General features: G+C 43.6%; 1 protein-coding gene across 2 annotated transcripts in view; it reads right to left on the reverse strand.

The window, feature by feature from the left end:
* Positions 1–19,262, reverse strand: part of LOC129019690 (uncharacterized) — a 24,040-nt gene continuing 4,778 nt past the window's right edge. The window contains exons 3-4 of one of the 2 annotated variants that reach the window (XR_010124926.1): positions 7,680–7,868; positions 1–5,106 (exon numbers count right to left, since the gene is read on the reverse strand). Coding sequence is in view for 1 of the 2 variants with exons in the window: in XM_054462754.2 (XP_054318729.2) it covers positions 4,679–5,106; positions 7,680–7,803 (552 nt within the window). In the remaining variant the exon portion in view is untranslated. The remainder of the gene's footprint in view (positions 5,107–7,679; positions 7,869–19,262) is intronic. The other variant, XM_054462754.2, reaches the window with a different exon arrangement.

Raw genomic sequence — 19,262 nt, forward strand, 5'->3', positions numbered from 1 at the left:
TTTTCCCCAAGTTGATAATGTATTTTAAAGCCTGATTTAAGTCTTCATCTATTAGAAAGTTTGTCTTGAGAAAGGACTGCTCCAATAGGTCATTTTAAAAGGGCTGAGCTTTAAGTTCCCCTTTGGGGTGGATCTTATTCTTAGTAAGGCAATAGGGAGGCACTTAATCCATGATTTCTGGGCTTCTTGGCATAGTGTAGCCAAGATTTGATTCATTCTCTCAACTTTCCCAGAAGATTGAGGATGCCAGGCAGAGTGAAGTTTGTATTGGATGCTAAGACTGCTAGACAGCCCTTTGGTGACCTAGGTGATAAAAGACAGCCTGTTGTCACTTTGTAGGGAGGCTGGAAGCCCAAACCTAGGAATTCCTTGTTTAAGCAGCCATTTACTTTTTGTTTGTCTGGTTTGGTTTGGTTTTTAATTTTTTTTTTGACAGAGTCTCGTTCTTGTCACCCAGGTTGGAATGCAGTGGCATGATCTCAGTTCACTGCAACCTCCACCTCCAGGGTTCAGGTGATTCTCCTGCCTCAGCCTTCCTAGTAGCTGGGATTACAGGTGCCCTGTGCCACCAGGCCCAGCTAATTTTTGTATTTTTTTTTTTTGAGACGGAGTCTCACTCTGTCACCCAGGCTGGAGTGCAGTGGTGCGATCTCAGCTCCCTGCAAGCTCCGTCTCCCAGGTTCATGCCATTCTCCTGCCTCAGCCTCCCAAGTAGTTGGGACTACAGGTGCCTGCCACCATGCCTGGCTAATTTTTTGTATTTTTAGTAGAGATGGGGTTTCACCGTGTTAACCAGGATGGTCTCGATCTCCTGATTGTGATCCGCCTGCCTCAGCCTCCCAAAGTGCAGGGATTACAGGTGTGAGCCACCGCGCCTGGCCTTAATTTTTGTATTTTTAGTAGAGATGGGGTTTCACCATGTTGGTCAGGCTGGTCTCGAACTCCTGGCCTCAGGTGATCCGCCCACCTCAGCCTCCCAAACTGCTGGGATTACAGGCGTGAGCCACCGCACCCGGGCTTTAAGCTGTCATTTACAAACTTCAATTGCTTTTTCTGTTTGTGTGGGGAAAGCTTCCACCCAGCCTGTGAAAGTGTCTATAAAAATCAGAATATATTTGAATTCCCCTTTAGGGGTATCTGTGTAATTCGCCAGTCTTCTCCAGGATAGGTCTTCTTATGCTGCACTGGGGCAGAGCCAGTGCATGGGCTCAGGAATTATTTCTAAGACAAATTTCACATGCTTGAGTTACAGAGTCCACTGTGGCTTTTTTATTTTTATTTTTTGAGACTGAGTCTTACTCTGTCACCCAGGCTGGAGTGCAGTGGCATGATCTTTGCTCACTGTGGCCTCTGCCTCTCAGGTTCAAGCAATTCTCCTGCTTCAGCCTCCTGAGTAGCTGGGATTACAGGCATGCGCCACCACACCTAGCTAATTTTTGTATTTTTAGTAGAGACGGGGTTTCACTAAGTTGGCCAGGTTGGTCTCGAACTCCTGACCTCAGGTAATCCACCCACCTCAGCCTCCCAAACTGCTGGGCTTACAGGTGTGAGCCACTGCACCTGGCCCACCGTGGCTTTTTTATTTTTTTATTTTTTTGACAAGGTCTCGCTTTGTCACCCAGGCTGGAGTGCAATTGTGCAATCTTGACTCACTGCTGCCTCAAACTCCTGGGCTCGAGCAATCCTCCCACCTCAGCTTCCCAAGTAGGACCACAGATGCATTCCACCATGCCCAGATAATTTTTAAAAATGCTTTTGTAGAGACACAGTCTTATCATGTTGCCCAGGCTGGTCCTGATCTCCTGGGCTCAAGCAATCCTCCTGCCTCAGTCTCCTCAAATGCTGGGATTACTGGTGTGAACCACCATGCTTGTTATGCTGTAGCTTTTAAAGCCTTGCTCACTAGGAGATTTTGGATTAAATTCCATAGTGAGTCTCTCTCATAATGAGTTTCCTCATGAAGTCTTTTGATGACTTTCCATTGGTCAGCTTCTGGTAGGAAGAGGCATTGTTGCTGATCTTCTATCCACTCTGACCATTTAAATTATACCCTCCTTCATCTGCTCAGTTTTTTTTTTTGACAGAGTCTCACTCTGTTGCCCAGGCTGGAGTGCAGTGGTGCCATCTCAGCTCATGGCAATCTCTCCCTCCTGGGTTCAAGCGGTTCTCCTGCCTCAGCCTCCCAAGTAGCTGGGACTACAGGCATGCACCACCATGCCCAGCTAATTTTTGTGTATTTTAGTAGAGACAGGGTTTCACCATGTTGGCCAGGCTGGTCTCGAACTCCTGACCTTAGGTGATCCTCCCGCCTTGGCCTCCCAAAGTGCTGGGATTACAGGCGTGAGCCATCGCTCCCGGCCAACCACTGCCAATTTCTTTTTTTTTTTTTTTGAGACGGAATCTCGCTCTTTGCTCTGTCCCCTAGGCTGGAGTGCTGAGGTGCGGTTTCAGCTCACTGTAAGCTCCACCTCCCGGGTTCACGCCATTCTCCTGCCTCAGCCTCCCAAGTAGCTGGGACTACAGGCGCCCACCACCACGCCCAGCTAATTTTTTGTATTTTCAGTAGAGATGGGGTTTCACCATGTTAGCCAGGATGGTCTTGATCTCTTGACCTCGTGATCCGCCTGCCTCAGCCTCCCAAAGTGCTGGGATTACAGGCATGAGCTACCGTGCCCGGCCCAGCTGCCTGTTTGGCAGCTCTATCAGCCTGGTTGTTTCCTTGGCTGATTAAAGAATTGTCTTTTTGTTGCCCTTTACAGGACATAACAGCTATTTGGGCAGGGCGCTTAATATGGTTTGGCTCTGTGTCCCCACCCAAATCTCATCTCGAATTGTAATCTCCTCATGTCAAGGGAAGTACTTGGTGGGAGGTGATTGGATCACAGGGGCAGTTTCCCCAATGCTGTTTTCACAGTAGTACGAGAGTTCTCATGAGATCTGATAGCTTAAAAGTGTGTGGCTTCCTTCACTCACTCTCCTGCTGCCATGCAAGATGTGCCTTGCTTCCCCTTCACCTTCCCCCATGATTGTAAGTTTCCTGAAGCCTCCCAGCCATGCAGAACTGTGAGTCAATTAAACTTCCTTTGTTTATAAATTACCCAGTCTCAGGTATGTCTTTATAGCAGTGTAAGAGCGGACTAATATAGAGATGAACTGCCTCAAGGAGGAATAAAATCACTTCATTGTGTTTTGTCTGGGTGCTCCTGGCAGTAAGCATTCTCCTCTTTCCAGACAGCTGCATGAGTATGGAGCATTAGGAATCCATACTTAGAATCAGTATATATATTAAGTCTCTTCCCTTCTTCAAGCTGAAGAGCCCTTAACTAAGGCTTGGAGCTCTGCTTCCTGAGTTGAAGTGCTTGGGGGAACTAATTTTGCCTCTCTGGTCCAGCGTAGGCTGACAATTGCATGTTTTGCCTTCCTGGCTCCATTTTATTTGTTTGTTTGTTTGTTTTTTTAGATGGAGTCTCGCTCTGTCACCCAGGCTGGAGTGCAATGGCGTGATCTTGGCTCACTGCAACCTCCGCCTCCCAGGTTCAAGCGATTCTGCTGTCTCAGCCTCCTGAGTAGCTGGGATTACAGGTGCATCACGAGCCCAGGACTTCGAGACCAGCCTGGGCAACATGGTGAAGCCTGTCTCTGCTAAAATACAAAAAATTAGCTGGGTGTGGTGGCGTGCCACCATGCCTGGCCTGCAGGCTCCATTTTCTACAAAACAACTCCCATCTGTAAACCATTCTTCATCTGGATTCTCTCAAGGCGTCTCCCGTAAATCTATCCAACTAGAATAGATCTGCTCTAAAGTTTCCACATAAGTGTGTTCCAGTGTCCCCAAGGTGGGCAAGGGAAGGAGGGTGGCAGGATTCAAGGACTCATATATCTTTAAGGTCAAGTCTGGGGTGTCTAACAGTGGGGCTTGATTTTGAGTTAACCTTCCCCGACTTAGCCAGTGGCTCCCTTTGATTTCCAACACATTCTGGACCTGGTAAGGAGTATAAACCTCAAGGGATTGGCCTAGCATGAGTTTGGAGACCTCCCTGACCAGGAGGCTGGTGGCCGCCATTGCCCTAAGACAGCCAGGCCACCCCTGGGCTACTGGGTCCAGTTGGTTTAAAAAATAAGTCACTGGCCTTTGGACAGGCCCTAACTTCTGAATTAGGACTTCCAGGGCTTGCCCAGAGAGGTGGAGGCTATCTGGAAACCCCTGGGGTAGCACTGTCCAAGTACACTGGAGAGTTTCCTGAGTCTCTGGATCCTTCCATTTAAAGGCAAAAATGTAGGTGGAGTCAGGATGCAGCATATATTAAAGAAAACATCCTTTAGATCCAGCACAGTGTAAAACTGTGTGCACCCAGGGATTTGAGAGCGGAGTGTGTATGAATTAGGGACTGAAGGATCATGGAACAACTGAGTCATTCACTACTCTAAAGTGTGGAACAAAGTGGTATTCCCCATTTGGTTTCTTCACAGGCAGGACTGGAGTATTACAAGGGGACTGCTGAATTAGTCTGTTCTGTATCAATGTTTCCAGGAGGGGCCATCTCCCTTGTAGGGCTTCTGGCCTCAAATGGTATTTTGGCTTGCATGGGTAGGGTAGGCCTGGCTTAAGCTTTATTTTAATATTGTCCTCATTGATGACCTGTCCTGAAATGTTGGTATCCCATACAGACTTTTCCACTCAAATCAATATCTTTTCTAGGACTGGGGGTAGCTTCTGATCTTGGGGAGCCAAAAGGGCCAGTAAATGGATTCCTTTCTCAGGGGGCACTGAGACTTGTATGGCATTACCCTGGAGGGAAACTGAGGCTCCCAACTTAGATAATAAGTCATGAACCATTAAAGGAAGGGGACACTCTGGGACATATAGGAAGGAATAAGTGATAGCCTTAGATCCAATTTTACAAGTCAAAGGAAAGGTAAACTGTCTTACCTTGGGTTGACCATCTGTTCCCGTCACTGTACAACTGGCACTGAACAGAGATCCATCAGGATGGGTCAGGACAGAGTAGGGGACTCTGGTATCCATAAGGAATTTAGTTTTCCTACCTGCCATATTGAGGGTGACCCAAGGCTCCACAGTGGTGATGGTGATGGAACTCTTCAGGACTGGAGGCAGATAAGCATTTGAGAACACCTCATTCAGAGGGGGTAGCCTTTTTATTTGAGAGGAGTGGGCTGGGGAGGTCCACTCCATCCTGGCTTCCCAGAAAAGAATGGACAGTCCTTTCTCCAGTGCCTCTTCTTACAATAAGCACACTGGTTGCACCCCATTTCCACAGACATTGGGTGGGGTTTAATTCCCCTCCCCCCCATTCAGGTTTCTCTGTTACCTAAGGTCACCTCAAGGTGGGCCTGTGATTATAGCAGCCAAAACGTGTGTCTTCCTTTTTATTCTCTCATTTTTCTACACCTTCTCTGCCTGGTCCCAATTGTTAAAAATGTTGAAGACCTCTGCTACCAATGTTGCTTGAGTGGTCTAAGGGTCAGCTTCCAGCTTTTGAAGCTTTTCCCAAATGTCTGGCACAGCGTGGGTTATAAAATGCATGGCCAGAAGTGTTAGGCCTTCATTGGTCCTTGGGTCTATGTTACTATACTTTCTGAAAGCCTCAGAGAGCCTATTAAGGTACCCAGCTGGATTTTCATCCACTTCCTGAGCAATTATTTTACTTTATTATACTTTACTGGTTTTGTCTGACACCCTCTGATATGCAATTAAGGAAGTGATTGATCCTTAACCAGTCCCTGTCATCTGTATAAACCCATTGCAGGTTCTGCTCTGGGACTGCCTCACCAGATACCCAGTAAATGACATGGCCAGGATTATATCTGGCCATCTCCTCTGCATATTTCTTACCCTTTCCAAGATTTGAGTTTTTTCACCAGGAGTACAACAATGAGTTAGGACTACAAGAACATCTTGTCAAGTCAAAGGAAAGGTTAGACTAAACTTAATAAATTCATCACTAAACCTATCTGGATTGTTCAACAACTGGCCAAACCAATCCTTGCCTTGACTTACGTCTGACATTGGTAAGGGTCCATGTACCTGAGCTGCCCCTCTAGTTCCATCCATTACCTTCCAGGGGGAAAGCAGCCCTAGTATGGTGGGGAAGTGAAGGAGGGTGCTGACTTGGAGCCCAGTTGGAGCCACACTGGGGACAGCACTGAGGGTTGTTGAGGAGTAGAAGGGGAAAGCCTTCCTGACCCAGTGTCGTATGGAGGAGGCTCCAGACAGAAGGAGAAAGGATCCACAGTAGCAGAGAGGCCTGCTTCCCACCCTGCCCTTAGAAAGATAGTGAGAGAATTGAGCCCTAGGGGTTAAAATCTGAGACAGGACTTGGCTCATCTCTCAGCTGTTGCTTGAGAGGTGCCATATAAACCTGGCAGGAGTCCTACAGTTTGAGATCCAGATATAATTTCCTGAAGGCCTGCATGTATGGAATCTCAAGCTATTTATTAGAATTTTTTACAGTATATATCCAATTGGAAAATGGTGTTGTAACTGAAGGACCCCATTCTCAGGCCATTTCTCTTGGTATCCCAGGGGATACTGAGGCCAAGCAACATCACAGAGGAACACGAGCTTCTTTTTCTTTGTAATATCTCATTTAAACTGATCCCAATTACAGAGGATGCATCCAAGGAGGGGAATCTTTTGGGACATCTGTAGTGTTTCCCATGGTAGAGCTGGTGTCCTGTAATCAAGAGGTCTGGTGAGGGATGCAGCCTCTGACTCTGACAGTCTTCACAATTGCAGCACACATCCTGGTCTGACTCATCCCAGACCTTCAAATCCCTGGCAAGAACTAAGCAAGCCAAAGAGGACAGAGGGAGGAGAGCAGAACAAGTGGGCTTGAGAGCCTTTAGCTCTTGGATTTGCCAGCTTCAACCCACAAAGTCTAGCAAGTAGTAGATTTTACATCAGCTCCAAGTAGAACTTACTCTACACCCACATTTATTAACATGGACTCTAACAAGAAACGAGATGATGTACTAGACAAACAGAGGAAAAATTTCATCTGGCCTAATGAGTAAGGCTTCCTTCCAAGAATCCTGGAGGGTGGCTTCACCCATGCAACAAGGACCAGAAACAAGAACACATTTCCATTCAGACAACTGACAAAACAGATTATAAACGTCCAGGCTCCACAAAGAAGAATGAGTGGGAAAATACTGAGTGGTTTCAGTATTTGAAACAAAAGAGAATTCCAGATTGCCGGCTGGTACCTAGCCCACACATGTCTGGGGCAATTCCCTAGACCAATCTCAGAAGAGCCAGCCAGAATCACTCCAACTGCCCACGCAAAGTTTCCCAGAAGGGCTAACTGGAATCACCCCAACTTCCCACCCAAATTTCCAAAAATGAGGGAGAGAAGGAGAGACAAAAGAAAGAAAGAGGCCTTATCAATGTCAGACATAAGTCAAGGCAAGGATTGGTTTGGCCGGTTCTTGAACAATCCAGATAGATTTAGTGATTAATGTATTAAGTTTAGTCTAACCTTTCCTTTGACTTGACAAGATGTTCTAGTAGTCCTGACTCACTGTACTCCTGATGAAAGGTTCAAATCTTGGAAATGGTAAGAAATACGCAGAGGAGATGGCCAGATATAATCCTGGCCATGTCATTTACTAGGCATCTGGTGAGAGAGAGAGAGAGAGAGAGAGAAGAGCAGACTCACCTAGGGTCCAGACTTGACTCTCCAAAGCACCAACACCAAAGCAATGGTCCAGAGGGGCCACCTTTGTTACCACCTGGTCAGTTGCCTCTGTCCTCCAGGAAGTCTTGCTAACTCCTGTGGGGACCTAAAATGAGGGTCCCATCTGGGGTACCAGGAGATGTTACAATCATCCTTGGTTCTTGTAATCTCCTAGGATAGAAATCAAGTGAGATTGCTGGGTGTGGTGGCTCACCCCTGTAATCCCAGCAATTTGGGAGGCTGAGGCAGGTGGACTGCTTGAGCCCAGGAATTCAAGATCAGCCTGGGCAAAATGGTGAAAACCCATTTCTACTAAAAATACAAAAAAAAACAGCTGGGTGTGGTGGTGCACGCCTGTAATCCCAGCTACTTGGGAGGCTGAGGCAGGAGAATTGCTTGAACCTGGAAGGCAGAGGTTGCAGTGAGCCGAGATTGTGCCATTGCACTCCAGCCTGGGTGACAGAACAAGACTCCATCTCAAAAAAAAAAAAAAAAAAAAAGAAAGAAAAAGAAAATGTTTATTTTAGCTTGTGCACAAGAGAGGTTAGCACTGCAAAAGGAAAAGGGTGGGATGCACCCCAAAGGGAGCAGGTTGATCTGTCTTATAGGGGCCTAGCTGCTGTGACATGCCCGTCATTGAATGTTTAGGAGGGATTTCTTTGGCGCCTGCAGAGTGGTTCAACATGCTTTTTCATACATTGTATGTAACATTAGCATTTTAAATCACCTCTGGGCATGATTTTTAGCATTAAAATAAGGAAAAGTTGAAACAAGCCTAGCTGTACTTGTGGGTCCCTGGGGAAGTCCCTAGCCCCCTAAAGCAGGAACTTGTGGTTAATAGCTTCTTGGGCCTTTGATGCTGATTGGCTGGAGATTAGGTAAGCTACAGCTTGAGTAAGGGGCTTTTCTTTTTTTTCTCTGGACCACATCAAAACAGGAAGTCAGCCAGCTTGCCTGTCACAAAACCAGAAGTCAATAAATAAAATGATTTATTATTTGAATAATGTATTTGTAGGTTCTTTTGGGTTCTCTACACATACAATCATACTGCTTATGAATTAGTTTAATTCCTTCCATTCTCATCTTTATAACTTTTCTTTAGGCTTTCCAATACATAATTGAATAAAAGGTATGATGGGGGCATCCTAGTCTTGCTTCTGATCACAAAGAAAATACTTTCAATTGGTTTTTGTTGTTGTTTGAGAGGGAGTCTCGCTCTGTCACGCAGGCTGGAGTTCAGTGGCACAATCTAAGCTCACTACAACCTTTGCCTCCTGGGCTCAAACGATCCTTCCATCTTAGCCTCCCAAGTAGTAGGGACTACAGGCACATGCCACTACGCCCAGCTGATTTTTGTATTTTTTTGTAAAGATGGGGTTTTTGTTCAGGCTGGTCTCGAACTCCTGGGCTCCAGTGATCCACCTCCCTCAGCCTCCCAAAGTGCTGGGATTAGACGCATCAGCCACCACACCCAGCCTGTTTTCAATATTTTGCTGTTAAGTATGATGCTTACCGTAGCATTTTTGAAAGTATACATTATTGTATTAAAGAAGTTTCCTTCTACTTTTAATTGTTTAATCATAAATAGATGTTTAACTTTATCAAATGATTTTTCTGCATCTGTCTCAATGATATTAATATCCATTGTTGATCATTACCTTGATATAGATACAAGGTATCTATATCTATCTTGCTAACTAAGATACAAGACCTCCAGTTTAATTTGAATTTCAGGTAACAATTAATTTTTAGTATAAATATGTCCCATGCCATTTATTGGCTAAATCTGGAAACCTGTCTAGTTCCATTATTTCACCAGGGCTTTGCAAAATGGGGATTTTTAATGTATCATTTTCTCTTCATTTATTAACTACAATGCAATTATACAAAGAAGCATCCCCTCATTAATTCTCTGGTTACCCTAAATTGTAGTTAATACAGAAAAAGCAACTTAAATGCTTCAATTTTCAGTTTTAGTACGTTCTCTCTAAAGGTAACCAAAACATGTGTGTGTGTGTGCACGCGCGTGTGTGCATGTGTGTGTGAGTGTATGTGAAATCCTTATGAATGCATGGATTTTTAACATTTGAAGTGGCCAAACCTTAGACCAATGGGAGCTGTCTTGGTTTATGGTATATTTCCTACCCAGAACCACAATCATCCATTTCTAAAAGAGCCACAATTCCTATGATTACCGAATTGTATGTATTTATTTATTTTGAGACAAAGTCCTGCTCTGTTGCCCAGGCTGGAGTACAGTGGCATGATCATGGCTCACTGCAGCCTTGACCTCCTGGGCTCAAGCAATCCTCCCGCCTCAGCCTCCCAATTAGCTGGGACTACAGATGTGCAACACTACACCCAGCTAATTTTTAAATTGCTTGTAGAGACAAGGTCTCCCTATGTTACCCAGGCTGCTCTCGAACTCCTGGGCTCAAGTGATCCTCCTGCCTTGGACTCTCAAAGTGCTGGGATTATAAGTGTGGGCCACGTGCCTGGCCCCAAATTGAATTTAGAGACCATAATTTGAACACTAGGGGAGGAACTGCCTTTGTTTAATATTTTTAATTTTGTAAAACATTTGCACAGTTCCAGAGCCAAAACTTGACAATAAGTTATCTTCACAGAGCTTTAGCTGCCATCCCTGTCCTCTCCACATTTCCTCCCTTCTCCTGTGAGTAACCATTTTTTTATGGGGTTTTCGTTCAACTTTCCATCATTTCTTTTTGAAAATATATGCAAAGATATACATATACAAGTGTGCGTGTCTGTGCATTTCCCTTTCCTTCTTTTGCAAAAGGTAGCATATTATAGCATATCATACATACTGTGTTTTCTTTTTTTTGTTTTGTTTTTTTGAGACAGTCTCACTCAGCCATCCAAGCTGGAGTACGGTGTCGCGATCTCAGCTCACTGTAACCTCCACCTCCCAGATTCAAGCGATTCTCCTGCTTCAGCCACTCAAGTACCTGGGATTACAGGTGTGTGCCACCACGCCTGGCTAATTTTTGTATTTTTTAGTAGAGACGGGTTTCACCATGTTGGCCAGGCTGGTCTTGAACTCCTGACCTCAGGTGATCCTCCCACCTTAGCCTCCCAAAGTATTGACATCACAGGCATGAGCCACTGTGCCCAGCTTACACTGTTCTTTATTTTACTTTTTTTACTTGACTTTTTTTTTTTTTTTTTTTTTGAGACTGAGTTTCACTCTTATTGCCCAGGCTGGAGTACAATGGCACGATCTCGGCTCACCGCAACCTCTGCCTCCCGGGTTCAAGTGATTCTCCTGCCTCGGCCTCCCAAGTAGCTGAGATTACAGGCATGTGCCATCACACCCGGCTAATTTTGCATTTTTAGTAGAGACGGAGTTTCTCCATGTTGGTCAGGATGGTTTCGAACTCCCGACCTCAGGTAATCCGCCCGCCTCAGCCTCCCAAAGCGCTGGGATTACAGGCATGAGCAATGAGCCACCGCGTCCGGCAGGCATGTACTATTTTTCATTCCCACTAGCAATGTAAGAGTACCAATTTTCCCACAACCTCAGCAAGAGAGTATGTTATCAATCTCATAGGTGAGAAATGGTATCTCAATACAGTTTTATTTTGCATTTGTAGTATTATAAATGAGATAAATCATTTGTTCATTGAAGGGTTTGCATTTTCTATGAATTCTGTTCTTTTGTTTTCCTACCTTGTTCATTGTGTTTTTGTCATGCCTAAAATTTTAACTATTATGTAGTCAAATGTATCAGTCCTTTCTTTTATTGCTTCTGTAATTTGAATCAGGTAGCAAAAAAATTTGACCACTGCCAGGTTATAAAGAAATTCATCGGCTGGACACAGTGGCTCACGCCTGTAATCCTAGCACTTTGGGAGGCCAAGGCAGGAGGATCACTTGAGCCCAGGAGTTCGAGACCAGCCTGGGTAAAATGGGGAAGTCTTATCTCTACCAAAGAATTACAAAAATTAGCCAGGCATGGTGGCGTGTGCCTGTAGTCCCAGCTATTCAGGAGGCTGAGGTAGGAGAATTGCTTGAACCAAAGGGGCAGAGGTTGCAGGGAGCCGAGATCATGCCACTGCACTCCAGCCTGGACGGCACAGCCAGTTGAGACACATCTCAACTTAAAACATAAATGAATAAATTCATTCACATTTAATAGTTACACGGTTTCATGTTTTAAAATTTAGATCTCTGACCCTTTTACATTTGTCCTGCTGTGTGGTTTGAGGAATGGGTTTAATTTTATATTCTTCCATAGAGTTGTCAGCTTAGTACAGTATCACTTATTAAAAAGTTCTTCTTGTTTTCAATGATTTGAGATGCAACCTTTATCATATACTAAATATCTATATGCATTTGGGTCTGCTCTGGATTCTCTATTCTGTTCCTTTGGCCTACCCATTCATGTGCTAATACCACACTGTTTTCATTAGAGGTTTTCTGTGTTTATATCTAGTCAGGTCGGCCAGGCGCAGTGGCTCATGCCTGTAATCCCAGCACTTTGGGAGGCTAAGGCCTGTGGATCATGAGGTCAGGAGTTCAAGACCAGCCTGGCCAACATGGTGAAACCCCGTCTCTACTAAAAATACAAAAATTAGCTGAGTGTGGTGGCACGTGTCTGTAATTCCAGCTACTCGGGATTACAAAAAACAAGGACAGCTAAGAAAGTTCTGAAAAGCTCAGGAGGCTGAGGCAGGAGAATCACTTGAACCCGGGAGGCAGAGGTTGCAGTGAGCCGAGATTGTGTCACTGCACTCCAGCCTGGCGATATATATATATATATATATATATATATATATATATATGTAGTCAGGTCTGTGGTGCCTCCCTACTCCGGTCTTTTTCAGAATTTTCTTAGCTGTTGTTTTTCTCATTCTTCCAAATAAGTTTTATAATAATTTCTCTAATTCTAGATAAAAACCTCATATTTTTGGAGGGATTTCATTACATTTTTAAACTAACTTTTTGAGAGAATTGATATTTTTATTATGTTGTCCTATCCAAAACCATTGCCCTTCTATGTATATATATTTTCATGTTTACCTTTTTGAATAATAGAAAAGCAGACAGTATTCACGTTCATCTTTTTTTTTTTTACAAAAAAAAAGCAAAATAGGCCAGGTGTGGTGGCTCACGCCTGTAATCCCAGCACTTTGGGAGGCTGAGGCAGGAGAATTACTTGAGTCCAAGAGTTCAAGAACAGCCTAGGCAGCATGGTGAAACCCCATCTCTACAAAAAATCAGCTAGGCATGGTGGTATGCACCTGTAGTTCTAGCTACTCGGGAGGCTGAGGTGGGAGGATCACTTGAGCCTGGGAGGTGGAGGTTGCAGTGAGCTGAGATTGTGCCACTGCACGCCAGCCTGGGCAACAGAGTGACATCCTGTCTAAAAAAAAAAAAAAAAAAAAAAACAGTAAAATTGATATGTATAGATTTGTGTAACCACCTCCACAATCAAGATACAGTTTCATCACCCCAAAACATCTCTCATGCTATCCTTTTGTAGTATCCCTCCCCGCCAACCCCTGGAAACCAGTGACCTCTTCTCTGTTCCTTTAATCTTGTGTTTTCAAGAATGTCATACAAATGGAATCAGAAAGTATGTCACCTCCAGTCCCATGTACCCATTTGACTATGGAAAATTTCCACTCGAATGTCCCACAGGTACCTTAACTCAACCTCATTGCTCTCCTTCCAATATGCCCCTCCTCCTATGTCTAGATTCTAGTCAAACACTATGCCATCATCCAGCAGTCCAAGCTAGGAGTGTCATCCTGGGTTCCTCTTTTTTCCTTTCACCCCTTTCTAATTTTTTTTTTTTGAGACAGAGTTTCGCTCTTGTTGCCTAGGCTGGAGTGTAATGGCACGATCTCGGCTCACCACAACCTCTGCCTCCCGAGTTCAAGTGATTCTCCTGCCTCAGCCTCCAGAGTAGCTGGGATTACAGGCATTCACTACCTTGCCCAGCTAATTTTGTATTTTTAGTAGAGACGGGGTTTCTCCATGTTGGTCAGGCTGGTCTCAAACTCCCGACCTCAGGTGATCTGCCTGCCTCGGCCTCCCACAGTGCTGGGATTACAGACATGAGCCACTGCAGCCGGCTCTAATCACTCTCTTAATCTCATTGCTTATATGTTCTTTATATCTCTCAAAACAATCTATTTATTTCTAAATCTACAACCATTTTACAAGTGATTCTGGCAACCACCTCTCAACTGGATTATTCCAACAGCTTTCTGGGTTTTTTGCTGAGTCTTATCCTTTTGAGTCCCTATCTACACCACAGTAAGCATGATCATCCTAAACAAACGCAAATCTTGTCAAGTCATTCCCCCAACCCCCCACTCCCTGCCACTTAAAACCCTTCATGGGTTGGTCCTTGCCCTCAGGATAAATTGTAAGCTCCTTAGGTGACATTCAAGACTTCCTGTAATTCAAGCCTTCCTCTCCTATCTCAACCCAAAACTCCTGTTCTCACCCTACATGTCTCCCACACATACTCCCACTTGCCTTGCTTTTTTAAAGTCTGGAATGTCTTTCTCCTCCCCTTCCTTTTTTTTTTTTTTTTTTTTTGAGTCAGAGTCTCACTCTGTCACCCAGGCTGGAGTGCAGTGGCACAATCTCAGCTCACTGCAACCTCTGCCTCCTGGGTTCAAGCAATTCTCCTGCTTCAGCCTCCCGAGTAGGTGGGATTACAGGGGCGTGCCAGCATGCCCAGCTAATTTTTTGAATTTTTAGTAGAGACGGGGGTTTTACCATGCTGGCCAGGATGGTCTCATGATCCGCTCACCTCAGCCTCCCAAAATGCTGGTATTACAGGCATGAGCCACTGTGCCTGGCTCTCCTCACCTTTCTTAGCTAATTACTACTTGTCCTTCAGGTCTCACCTTGGCTCTAACCTCCTGACAGGATCAATGCTCTACCTTTCTAATTCCTGCAGGAAAACACTGGACTTTTCTCTTTTTCCTTAGTAGAGAAGTTTTCAAAGTGGGACTGCAGACCCCTGCATGTTCCTGATCCCTTCAGAGGGTCCCTGAGGTCAAAACTATTTTTATAGTAATACTAAGATGTTATTCAAATTTTTCACTCTTAATATTTGCACTGGTAGTGCAAAAATAATGGTAAGTAAGACTATTGGCCCTTGCCCCAAATCAATTTAGCTAATAGTCATCAGATTAATGGAATCTTCTTGTTTTAATATTACACCAAAACTTTACAAGTGGAAATATCTTAAAGGTTAGTTGCAATATGGTGTCTGAAACGATATCAGTGAATTATTTCCATGCTATTACAGTAAAATCCCTTGGTCTATATTGCACTTTGCATGGATCTTTTACCCATTCATAGTTTTATAGCATCATGCAACAGGAATTTGGAAAATATTGGTGCAGTGAGTTATACAGCTTTCCAAATGTTGAAACATTTGTTACAAAATACTGAAAAATTATAGTCATAGATATCCACATCATTCTAATCTGAAAGGCAATAAGCATTTGGGAAGCTGTCAAGCTCATGGTGGCAGATTAAATATACTTCCATATTACTACTACTTATATATGTGTGGCTGCATTTTTTTTGGTATACGTTAACCGAAACAAACTATCACAGCACATTGAATGCAAAAGCAGACATTGGCCGGGTGCAGTGGCTCATGCCTGTAATCCCAGCATGTTGGGAGGCTGAGGCAGGAGGATTGCCTGAAGTCAGGAGTTCAAGACCAGCCCGGCCAAGATGGCGAAACTCCATCTCCACTAAAAATACAAAACACTAGCCAGGTGCAGTGGCTCGCACCTGCAATCCCAGCTACTTGGGAGGCTGAGGCAGGAGAATCACTTGAACTCGAGAGGCAGAGGTTGCAGCAAGCCAAGATCATGCCATTGCACTCCAGCCTGGGGGACAGAGTGAGACTCTGTCTCAAAAAAAAAAAAAAAAAAAGCAGAAAAAAAAAGCGGACTTTAAGATCCAGTTGTTTTCCATCAAGCTGGACATTAAAGAGATTTGCAAAAATGCAAAACAATGCTACTCTTTTCTAACCATAATAGAATTAAAGTAGAAATCAATAACAGAAAGATGTCTAGGAGATCCCCAAATATTTGGAAATTAATCACTCACTTCTAAATAATCCATGAGTCAAAGAAGAAGTATTAAGAAGAAATAGAAAATATTTTTCACTTAATGAAAATAAAATTTAACAAAATGTATGTAAGCAATTAAGGCAGTTTTTAGGGGGTAAATTTATATTAGCAAACACATATGTTATGAAAGAAAATCTCAAATCTAACCCTCCACATTAACATTGTGGAAAAAGAAAAGTAAATGAAATCCAAAGCACTGAAGGAAAAAAAAAATAAAGAGCAGAAATCAATGAAATTAAAAACAGAAAAAAAAAAAACCAGAAAAATCAATGAAACCAAAAATTTTCCTTATGAAAGGTCAATACAACTAATAAACCTCTAACCAGACTAACCAAGAAAAAAACAGAGAAGACAAAAATTACCTATATTAGGAATGATAGAAGAGATATCACTACAGTATCTATAAATTTTACAACTTACATGTAATAGATCAGTCCCTTGAAAGATACAAACTACCACAATTCACCAAAGATGAACAAGATAAAGAGGTCTTAGAACTATTAAAGAAATTAAATTTATAGTTAAATATCTTCCCCCGAAAATCTCCAGGCCCAGTTTTATTGGAGAATGTTATCAAGTATTATTGAAAGAAATAACATGAATTCTAAAAAATTCTCTTTCAGAAAGTATAAGAGGAGAAATACTTTCCAATTTGTTTTATGAGGCTAGCATTACCTTGATACCAGAAGCCAAAGACATTACAATGAAAGAACACTATAAATCAGTATCCCTCATATTAGCAAATTGAATCTAGCCATATAAAAAGGACAATTCATCATGGCCAAGTAGGGCTTATCCTGGGAATACAAGGTGTGTTCAAAATTTTTTTGACAAAAGTGAACATCTGGCAGGGCACGGTGGCACACACCTGTAATCCCAGCCCTTTGGGAGGCTGAGGCAGGCAGATCACCTGAGGTCAGGAGTTTGAGACCAGCCTAGCTAACACTGTGAAACCCTGTCTCTATACTAAAAATACAAAACTAGCCGGGTGTGGTAGGAGGCGCCTGTAATCCCAGCTACTCAGGAGGCTGAGGCAGGAGAATTGCTTGAACCCAGGAGGCGAAGGTTGCAGTGAGCCAAGATTGTACCACTGTACTCCATCCTAGGTGACAGAGCAAGGGTTCATTTCAAAAAAAAAAAAAGTGAACATCCATTCAGGGTTTAAAAAAAAAACCAACTCAGCAAACTAAGAAGAGAAAGAAACTTCCTTAATTTGCTAAAAGGGCATTTTGAAAGACACAATGTTAGAAGTCTAAATGCTTTCCACCAAAGATTGAGAACAAAGAAAAGAATGTTTGCATTCACCACTCCTAGTCAATATTGTACTGAAAGTCCTGGCCAATGTAATAGGTAGGAAAAGGAAACAAAACTAATGTCGATTGAAAAGGAAGAAAAATAAAACTGTCTTTATTCACTAATGACATAGTTGTCACAAAAAAAAAACTCCAGGAAATCTACAGAAACTCCTAAAACTAATAAATGATTTTTACAAGATCACAGAATAATGTGCAAAAGTCAATCATATTTTTAAGCATAAGGAAACAAAAATCAGAAATTTAAAAAATTTTAATAACATTTATAATATCATAAAATATGAAATACATAGAGATAACCTGACAAAAGATGTACAAGACCTATATACTGAAAACTAAAAAACATTGCTGGTAGAAGTTAAGGAATGACTAAATAAATTGGGAGATATACCAGGTTCATAGATTATAAGATTTAATGCTGGCTGGGTGCGGTGGCTCATGCCTGTAATCCCAGCACTTTGGGAGGCTCAGGTGGGGGGATCACGAGGTCAGGAGATCAAGAACATCCTAGCCAATATGGTGAAACCCCATCTCTATTAAAAATACAAAAATTAGCCGGGTGTGGTGGTGCATGCCTGTAGTCCCAGCTACTTGGGAGGCTGAGGCAGGAGAATCTCTTGAACCCAGGAGGCAGAGGCTGCAGTGAGCCGAGATTGCGCCACTGCACTCCAGCCTGACGACAGAGTGAGACTCCATCTTAAAAAAAAAAAAAAGAAAAGAAAAAAGAAAGAAAATTAGATCAACAGAACAGAATCAAGAGTCCACAGATAGATGTACACATGCATAATCAACTGATTTTTGACAAAGCTGCAGGGCATTTCAGTGGGAAAAGATAATATTTTCAATAAATGGTACTGGAGCGACTGGGTATTCACATGCAAAAAGATGAAACTTTGGCCAGGCGCAGTGGTTCAGGCCTGTAATCCCAGCACTTTGGGAAGCCGAGGCAGGTAGGTGGATCACCTGAGGTCAGGTGTTCGAGGCCAGCCTGGCCAACATGGTGAAACTCCATCTCTACTAAAAATACAAAAATTAGCCGAGCGTGGTGGTGGGCACCTGTAATTCCAGCTACTCCAGAGGCTGAAGGAGGAGAATAGCTTGAACCTTGGAGGCCGAGGTGCAGTGGGCCGAGATCGCACCACTGCACTCCAGCCTGGGCAGCCGAATGAGACTCTGTCTCAAAAACAACAACAACAAACTCGAAATGGAACATAGATCTAAATGTGAAATATCAAGCTATCAAACTTCTTTTTTTCCCCCCTCAAAGTGCTGGGAATACAGATGTGAGCCACCACACCTAGCCAATCGAACTATCAAACTTCTGAAGAAAACATTTTTAAAAACTTTGTGAGTTTTCACCAGGCTAAGGTTTTTAAAAATACAACACCAACAGCATGATTCATAAAAGAAAAAATTGATAAATTGGACTTAAAATCCACAGTGATACACGCCACCATGTCAGGCTAATTTTTGTATTTTTAACAGAGACGGGGTTTCACCATGTTGGCCAGGCTGGTCTCGAACTCCAGACCTCAAGTGATCCGCCTGCCTCAGCCTCCCAAAGTACTGGGATTACAGACGTGAGCCATTACACCTGGCCTTTTTTTTTTTAATTTCTAAGAAAAGAGATTTTTTTTTTTGAGACGGAGTCTCGCTCTGCCTCCAGGCTGGAGTGCAATGGCGCCATCTTAGCTCACTGTAACCTCTGCCTCCCAGGTTCCAGCGATTCTTCTGCCTCAGCCTCCCGAGTAGCTGGGATTACAGGCACACACCACCACGCCTGGCTAATTTTTTGTATTTTTTAGTAGAGACGGGGTTTTACCATGCTGGCCAGACTGGTCTCGAACTCCTGACTGCAGGTGATCCACTCGCCTCGGCCTCCTAAAAATGCTGGGATTACAGGAGTGAGCCGCCGCACGACCCAAATCACTGTATTTTGGAAAAGATAAATTCAAAAATTAGCTGGGCGTGGTGGCAGACATCTGTAATCCCAGCTATTTGGGAGGCTGAGGCAGGATAATCACCGGAACCCAGGAGGCACAGGTTGCAGTGAGCCGAGATTGCGCTATTGCCCTCCAGCCTGGGTGACAGAGGGAGACTCGGTCTCAAACAAAAAA

The sequence above is a fragment of the Pongo pygmaeus genome, chromosome 20 (assembly GCF_028885625.2).
Source record: "Pongo pygmaeus isolate AG05252 chromosome 20, NHGRI_mPonPyg2-v2.0_pri, whole genome shotgun sequence".
Taxonomy (NCBI): domain Eukaryota; kingdom Metazoa; phylum Chordata; class Mammalia; order Primates; family Hominidae; genus Pongo; species Pongo pygmaeus.